General features: G+C 41.6%; 1 protein-coding gene across 7 annotated transcripts in view; it reads right to left on the bottom strand.

Annotated features, from left to right (window-relative positions):
- Positions 1 to 5,458: 5,458 nt before the first annotated feature.
- clip1a (CAP-GLY domain containing linker protein 1a) overlaps positions 5,459 to 9,127 on the bottom strand; it is a 65,819-nt gene continuing 62,150 nt past the window's right edge. For 4 of the 7 annotated variants that reach the window (XM_029255285.1, XM_018752918.2, XM_018752925.2 and 1 more), the window contains 4 exons: positions 9,022 to 9,074; positions 7,910 to 7,915; positions 6,830 to 6,957; positions 5,459 to 6,603 (listed from right to left, as the gene is read on the bottom strand). In XM_029255285.1, the coding sequence (XP_029111118.1) occupies positions 6,381 to 6,603; positions 6,830 to 6,957; positions 7,910 to 7,915; positions 9,022 to 9,074 (410 nt within the window). In that variant the 3' untranslated portion in view covers positions 5,459 to 6,380. The remainder of the gene's footprint in view (positions 6,604 to 6,829; positions 6,958 to 7,909; positions 7,916 to 9,021; positions 9,075 to 9,127) is intronic. The other 3 variants (XM_018752920.2, XM_018752921.2, XM_018752924.2) reach the window with 3 other exon arrangements.

Raw genomic sequence — 9,127 nt, 5'->3', positions numbered from 1 at the left:
GATTTCAGTGTGGTGGTTGATTCAGAGGAAGCAAGTTACTGTCCTCCTGTTTATGGATATTAACTTACAGGTGGCCTTTCATGTTTCAACAGTGTTTATAATTCGCAATAGAATTTGTATTCAGATTGTTCCTGAAATGTTTACTGAGAAATTTGGTTTGATTTAGCGTATTCATAAAACTAAAATTATCTTAAATATTTCACAGCATTTTAACAGCATGGGAAATACTTAAATGGAATGTTTCATGTGTGTAAGATGTTTAAATCAAATGGGAAAACAAGTGAATAAAATATAACATGTATTATGTAGGGCTTCCTTGTCTTCTTTAACCTTCTTCACTCCAGTTGGAGCATAGGGCCTTCACTGCATGTCACCATCAGTCTCTGTCCTGGGCTGCCTGCTTTGCCTTTCCCCCAGGACATCTTGATCTTCTGTAGCTCTGGCTGTAGGGTTCATCTCCATGTGAGGAGTGGCCATCCTGTTCGTGAGTTCCAGTCCAAGGTTGGCCTTGGAATGCTGGTCTCTTGCCTGCACAAGGTGTGCCTGACCCATTTCCTTCTCCGGATGGTTAATATTACATTTATGACACTTTTCTCCAAAGAAACTTACCATGTTAAGATTCCCATTACTACAATCTTACAATTATTTACCCATTTATACAGCTAGGTAATTTTTACTGGAGCAATTCACAGTAGGTACCTTGCTCAAATGTATTACAGCCAGAGACAGGGCTTAAACCTGCAACCTGTAGAGCCAAAGGCAGCAGCTTTAACCACTACACTACCAGCTGGATTATATCAACAATGGGCTGTTGCTTTGCCCTCTGCCAGAGTTCCCGGTTAGAAATTCATTCTGGCTACTTGATGTGCAGGATCTGGCAGAAGCAATTGTTTAGAAAAACTTGCAGTTTATGGTACTTAATGGTACTCTTTGTGTGTCTCCAAGTCTCAGCCCCATATAACATCTTGGGCGAAGTGAGTCCAGAAAAGGTGAGTTTTCAGACCCTTCTTGAATGTAGACAGTTTATGCAGTTCTGGGTGAGAGGGGGAGGTCATTCCACCACAACAGAGCCAGAACCAAGAACCTCTGTGCTTTACTTTTTGTGCGCGGGACCACCATGCGAGCAGAAGTAGACAAGTGAATGGGTCTGGCTGGGGTGTAGCGGTTGACCAAGTCTTGTAAATAGCTGGGAGCAGTTCTATCAATGCATTTGTAGACAATAATCAGGGTCTTAAATTTGATCTGGGCAGCTATAGGAAGCCAGTGCAGAGAAATGAGTAGAGGAGATGCATGGGAGCACTTTGGCAAATCAAACACAACTTGTGCAGCAGTATCCTGCGAATATTATTCAGGATGTATCTGCAGGACCGGGCTGTGGCTTCGATGTGCTGAGAGAAAGACGGACTTGAGTTAATCATTGTTCCCAGACTCTTAGCCGAGGAGGTAGACAAAATAAGTGAGTTGTCCAGTTTGATCGATACATTGTGACAGAAGGACAGGTCAGCTGGGAGGTGAATCTCTGTTTTGGACAGGTTGAGCTGGAGGTGGTGATCAGACATCCATGTAGAGATGTCTGACAGGCAGCAATGCGTGTGGAAATGTCTGATGCTCCAGGTGGAAAGGAGAGGAAGAGCTGGGTATCATCAGCATAGCAGTAGTATTTGAATTCGTGGGAGGCTATGAACAGCCAGAGGGAAGAGGTGTAGATTGAGAAGAGAAGAGGACGTAGTATCGAGCCCTGCAGGACACTGGTTGAGAGGGACAGAGGAGAAGAACGAGAGCCCCGCCAGACCACTTGATAGGATCTGTCAGAGAGGTAGGACTCAAACCATCTTAGTGCCGCACCTTTGATCCCAAGCTGGTTAAGAGAGGAGAGTAGAATCAGGTGATTTACAGTGTTGAATGCTGCAGACAGACAGAGGAGGATGAGGACCGAAGAAAGGGAGGCAGCTCTAGCAGACTGGAGAGCATCAGACACCGCCAGAAGTGCCATCTCAGTGGAGTGACCAACTTTGAAACCAGACTGATAGCCATTGAGGAGATGGTTCCGGTGAAGAAATGAGATAGTTGATCACAGGCTGCCCGCTCTAGAGTTTTAGACAGGAGGGAAAGGAGGGAGACTAGTCTGTAGTTTTGGACCAAACTGGGATCCAGGGAGGGTTTCTTTAACAGAAGTAAAATGAGAGCAGTTTTGAAGGCAGCTGGGAAACAGCCAGAGGAGAGCAAGGAGTTGATGATCTTAGAGATGAAGGTGGAGAGTTGCGGGGAAATGTTCTGTAGGAGTGACGATGGGATCGAATCAAGTGAGCAGGTGGTAGCTCTGTGCGATATCAAGAGGTCGGATATTTCAGATTCAGAGAGCGGTTTGAATTTGGAGAGCATAGCTTTGCAGGGAGGTCCAGTGGGAACCGGGCAGGGTGATGCTGAGAACTTGTCAGTGATTGCTTTGACTTTGTCTCTGAAAAAGCAAAGTCATCAGCAATGAGAGAAGAAGGAGGAGGAGGAGGCAGTGAAGGACACAGAAGGGATGAGAAGGTGTTTTGTTGTGGTAGAAGGAGGTTTTAGCTCAAGAGACAGTAGAGTGAAAAGTAGCTAAGAGTAGTTTGTAGGCATTCAGGTCCAAGCAAGCCTAGGATTTTCACCATTTTCGCTCTGCATCCCGGAGTTTGGTCCTGTTAGCACATAACATATCAGTGAGCCATGGGGTGAGCTGGTCTGGAAGTCAGTGGACAGAGCGAGTCAAGGGTGGAAGATGAGGAAAATGTTAGTGGCATCGTCTAGTGATAGATCCGAGAATTGTGCAGCAGAAGGGAGAGTGGACAGCGTAGCAGAGGCAAAGCAGGAAGATGAGAGAGATTTTAAGTTGCAGCGGAAGGTGACAACGGGTGCAGAAAGAGGCGAGGAATTAGTGGTGAGGCAGGGTTGAAAGGAAATGAAGAAGTGATCAGAGACATCTAGCGACAGAGAGGATGGGACAGCCAGAACTGCGGGAAAATACAAGGTCAAGGCAATTGCCTGCTTTGTGAGTAGCAGGGGATTGGAACAGGGAGACATTAAAGGACTGTAGGAGTAACAGAAGGCCACTTGCATGAATGTTGTCAACATGCAGGTTGAAGTCACCCTGGAGAATCAATGGAGCATTGTTCCCTGGGAGAAAGGTCAACAAGATGTCAAGGTCATCCAAGAAGCAGCCAAGAGGGCCAGGAGGGCGATAAAGAATAACCACAACAGGAGTGACTGAGGCAGTGATAGAGACAGCATGCCATTCAAAGAAGGACAGATCATGCAGGTGAAGAGGAAGAATAGAATATTCCCACCGGGGAGAGATGAGCAGGCCTGTGCCTCCACCTCTGCCGGAGGGACGAGGGGTGTGAGAGGAGGAGTAGTTAGTACCAACTGTAGCCTGGATACAGTCTGGTATGGACAACCCAATAATAAAGCATTGCAATAGTCCAGCCCGCTTGAAACAAAAGCATGAACCAGTTTCTCAGCATCCTGCCTACAAAGGAATCACCTTAATTTAGCTATATTTCTCAACTGAAGGAAGCATGACTTAAAGCATTTACATGAGATACAAATGACAGCTCTCCATCCAACAAGACACCCAGATCCTTAACACAATCTGTACGCTTGAAGCTTATACCATTTGAGGTAAAGATTGGTGTGATTATGTCAAGAGTTTTGGGATCACTGCCCGCCACAAGTACCTCTGTTTTGTTGGCATTCAGAGATCAAAAATTTTTACTCATCCATAGTTTTATATTGGTAAAACAATTAGTTAAAAACACCACATGTTATGGGGCATCAGGCTTGAACAAAACATAGCTGTGTGTCATCAGCATATAAATGGAAACTCACATTGTGTTTGCGAATAATGTCACCCAGTGGTAACATATACAGTGAGAACAGTAATAGACCCAACACAGAGCCCTGTGGCACACCATATCGAACCATAGTTGAGATGGAGGGGGGTGCAGTCATCTGATTTCAATATAAATTGTTCACGGTTAGCTAAATATGAGTCGAACCACTTCAGGACAGTACCCCTTAGTCCAACCAGGTTGTCAAGACTATTCAGTAGGATATTATGGTCTACAGTATCAAACACAGCACTCAAGTCCAGTAACTTAACAATAGAGATCTGACCAGCATCAGAAGAAATGAGAATATCATTAATAGCATTTGTGAGCATCGTTTCAGTGCTGTGACCAGTGCGGAAACCATTATCATCATCAGAACCACTTATGCTTGTTAAGACCGAACTGGAGGTTATTATGGATGACCGGATATTCTCTGATTTATCATTGAAAAATGACACAAATTCATCATTAGTAACAGAAGCAGAAATACATTGTAAATCAGACCAGGCTACATAATAAATGTTCGGTTTAGTTGAACGCCATTTAAGCTCCAATTCACAACATTCTAACTTTATTGCATGAGTTGATTCATTGAACCACGGCATGTTTCCTACAATCAAATAAGTTAATTTTTAGAAATTAAGTATTATATTAAAAAGTGACAGCTACGCCAGTGAGAGGCAACCAGCTGGAAACTAAATCCTCATGAAGCTTTCTTTTCAGTGACCTCTGCTATCTCACTTATTCAAGATCATTGCTAGGTTAACCTCAGTCAACCATAATATACATTTGGTCTCTCATTTTTTGATGTCTTTCCGTATATATGTGAATAGCTGAAATGCTTCCTGTTCTCTCAGCTCCGAGTCATTTGAAACTTCTTTCTGCTAACCACTATAACACACAAAATACATCAAGCAATATCTATTAATATCTAATATCTAATAATATTTTGTCTCTTAACCTGGAACCTGTTTTCAAACATGGCTCTATAATCATTGTCACTGCAAAAATATAAAAGACAAATCTTTGCAGTAATGCTGGAACTGCTAACATCATTCTCTATTGACTTAGTGCACTGCTACTCCATGGAAAACGGTCATCAGAAATATATTTAAGACTACAGCCTACTAAACTTATGACAAAGGCACATTTCTGTGGTACATTGTTGCCCAAAATAACGGTGAAGTATACATGACCTAATCTGCAGAGCAGGTGACATTCTTAAATTGCTAGAAGTGTGGCCAATGTGATTAACCAAGGTCTTGTCCTTGTCTTAACATTAGACCACTGAAGCATAAAAGTCAAATAATTTCTTCAAAAAAAAAAGTTCTTACGTAAACTGATCCATTGTTGATTCCATCTATCCAGCTGTTTGATGTTCTTATTTTTCATCCAACTTTTTCAAGCATTCCCACTTTTTCAGCTTTTTGTTACAACAAATTACCCATTTCCCCAAATTAACATGTAATATTAATTGCATTTCATTGCTTAACTACTATTCACATGCTCAGACTTTTACTTTTAAATCCAAATTAATAGTGTTTCAAGTATAGACGTCAAATTAGAATGACTGAGAATATATAGTCCACTAACACAAATAATAGATTATCACAATTTATTAAAGGTACAGTCCACAATGTGTTCAGGGTTAATACTGTCATTAGATATGCCTTTCTTCCCAGAACCAAAGCTTTTTTACATTCAAAACCAAACCCTAATTAACACAATGGCAACACACCAGAAAGAAATATTCATTTGCTTGAGCCAAGAAAAAAATACACCTGGTATTTACAGCCTTTAAATGTTCTTACTTCATATATGTTACATGTATACTGGGAGATACAATATGATCCAAATGCTGTGTTTTATATTTTTGTACAGATAGACATTGAATACAACATAAGTGATTACATAAAATCTGACAGTATCATAACTATTCTTTTTGAATATCTTATCCTTTGAAAATGATCATTTAAACATGTTCATATAAAGGCAGTTAAAATGAGCTGGGTTCCTAAAAAGGGAAAACTATAAAGTGTACGGTGCAGCAGGTAGTTAATGGCTGTATTGACTTCCTGTACTATATCTGCTGATATTGACGTTTTACACGCACACCAGAGCAAAAATAATTGCCACCCCAATCCTGTTTTTTTTTTTTTTTTTAATGCCAGACTGACTGGCAACCTTTTGAAAGTAGCAAAACTAGGGATGGTCCAGTCATGTAGGGCATAGAAACAGTGAAGGTAGCTGGTCCACTGCCAAAACCAAAAAAGTGAAATCAATGCATTTAACATCTACACTTTCTTCAAGTCATATATATGTGATTGAGTGGTTTGATTTGATAGGTTTGTGTTTCTTCTCATTTCTTCACAATAAGGAGATCTGGACATATTAAAAATTATTTGGGTGAAAGAATAACCCCACTCATCTGTAACATAGTGAACAAGTTAGAACTAGTATTGTCAGGCTGAAGGCAGGACACATGGTAGCGATGGTGGGGGTGGTTGGACTAGGGGAAACTCAAAAGGTCTGGTCATCGTTGCAGGAGTCGGTCCAGTGGCCGAACATTTCGCAGATGTCACAGTAGGGTCGCTCATCACTACGGCTGCCGTGGTAGGTGGTGTGGGGTGGCGAGTCAGGCAGCTGGGTCTGTGTGGGGCAATCTTCGGTGTCATGGAGGTCAAAGCAGTCGCAGATGTCACAGAAAAGGCGCGGTGGTGGTTTCTTTTTGGGCTGGTCACTGCTAGAGTAGACATGCAGGGAAATTACCCTCAATATGTGGTGGCATGCACATAATAGAAACATTTCTGAATTATAAATAACTATAGTGAAAAAAATCTGAAATTCTATGACTAACAGGATCTTGAGCTACAAGACAAGTGGAGTTAAAGATTAGCAGCCTGGGCTGAAGGAAAGACTGGTCACTGGCTTCCCGTGTGTGTGTCCATGTATTGACGACAGGCACTTGCCTCTCATAGTTGTCGAGCTCACTAGTGTTATTCCCATTGAGTGCCACCTCAGCCATCTTTTCTAGTTTGGCTTTCAGTTCCTCATTCTTCCTCTGAAGGTCCACAATTACTGAGTTCAGGAAGTCAATCTGCTCCAAACAGGAAAGTTATCAAATTAACATAACCACCTCAAAACATAATCAAGAATAAACAGCAGCAAAACACATGCCAAACCCTCAACATTATGAAATGGTCAATATTGCAATATGCCTACAACATATTTTTAAAAAGGTTAAGTAGTGCAAAAAACCAGAAATGCCATGTGCGTATACTGTGTGCTATATGTGTAATAAAAACACGCAGTTAGTATTACCCAAAACTGTCTCTTGAGGATGGACATTAGGAGAGACTAGGGCTTTCTTTTCCCATGTGTTTGGTTAGCTGCTATAAGTGAACGAATTACCCCACAGCAGAACCCCAAGATCATCAATTGTGAAGCCGATAACACTGGAAAGGAAGAGGCCACAGAACTGTCCAAGTTGTCCCCCAATGAAGAACTGGAAATATGACATCTTCACAAGTGTATTTCAGCAAGGGCTCAATGGATTCAGAGAGCCTGAGTTAAAGCACTTGCCCCTTTGTTACTTTTGCTTTTGGTAAAGACCTGGTGAGACATGGCCACCAAGAACTGCTGGAGCACATCTCTGTATTCATCAGATGCTCATTTATCTTGTGATTACCGGGCTCCGTCCTGCCACACAGTCTGTTATTAGCGCTTACAAAATGGCACAATTTATACCTAACAGGAAAAAACCCAGTGTGTGAATTGCCGAACACTTTTCGCATTAAACAGCAGAAGGGACAGTAAACAGGGCCAGGGTCACCACCTGAACAAGTGCATAGAGCTTGAGAACTAGTCATTGGGAGCAATTAACAGGGGGAGACTTGGACTCAGAGGTCTGTATGCATAACAGAGAGGCGGGAAAATTATTCATTGGGAGACAACCAGAACACTGGAGTTTTCTTTTTTGATGAAAAGTAAGAGGGACGGCACAGACTATTAACATGCTTGAAACAAACAGATGAGAAACAGTAACGAACCGCGGCCTGATTGAGGGGGGAGCATTGCCAACATCAGGGAGGAGGGGAGGAAGAGACAAAACACAGGTTAAATTCAGGAGGGTCAACTTCACTTCTGGGGTATACATTTTCACAGTGACAGAGAATCTGGGGTGAAGGGGTTGGGTATGAGAGGAGAGACTGGTCACTGCTGACTAATGAGATCCTGTGTACACAGAACAGAGGAAGCAAACATGTAGGAGTTTGAAGGCCTATCAAAGACTGTCACAAAGAAAACATCCACTTATGAGCCACAAACAAATGTGGAAATAAAACTAGTCATTGAAACTATGCAAAGTTATCACATGGAAAAGGTCCAAGTAGCTCCTGCTGAAGGCTTTATTTATTTAAATCAGTGCAAGCAGCATAAATGAGTGCAGTGTTGCCATTGCTTCATTCATGGACATTCTTCATCAAGTGAGTTATATGTAACAATGTGTAATAGGATGAGTTATTAAAAACTGATAACCAACTTCACAGGACAAGCAGTAGTGCTGTAATAAGGTGGAACAATGCCAATTGTACATCAGGGCAAAATCTAAAATTTAAAGTTATACCCAGATACATGACTGAATAATCTGCAATATGCCATACAATTTTAAAACTTGAATGCTTATGACTTGAAAATTTCATAATACATTAGACACTGGTCTGTGACAGAGGCACTCCAGAGCTGGATGCAAAGTTTATGAATGAAATTTTGTTAAATAATTTGAAAATAATTTATTTTGTGTCATCTGTCTGATCTTTGTCAGGAATATACTGGAAAATACTGGATTACTTCTCATAACAAAAGCCATGTAAACCTCACACTGTCAACAAGCAATGTGAGTAACTGGCAAAAAATAAAAAACAAAAAAGAAATTAATCTGACTGAATACTCATTCCCCATTTAAAGTCTACTATTTGAGGATAGTTGAACAGCATTTCCACCCTCCTCTGAACATCTGGGGAGATTAAATCATGATGATGAGTAGTGGATTTATTTGCTTGCACACCTGCTGTATAACATCTCAGTGGAAATGGGCAAAATGAAACGGTAACTGAAGCCGCTCTCTCAGAGCACTAAACAGGCAGAGTTAAAGGAGATGTACCTGACTCTCAGCAGACTCCTTCTGCTCTCTGAGTTGGTCCACAGATGGGTCACCTGAGGCATGCAAGAAAAACAAACAGAAAAGTAGCATCACTCCAAATCTATCA

This window comes from Scleropages formosus, chromosome 1, assembly GCF_900964775.1.
Source record: "Scleropages formosus chromosome 1, fSclFor1.1, whole genome shotgun sequence".
Lineage (NCBI taxonomy): Eukaryota > Metazoa > Chordata > Actinopteri > Osteoglossiformes > Osteoglossidae > Scleropages > Scleropages formosus.
This window is presented reverse-complemented; position numbering and strand designations above follow the sequence as displayed.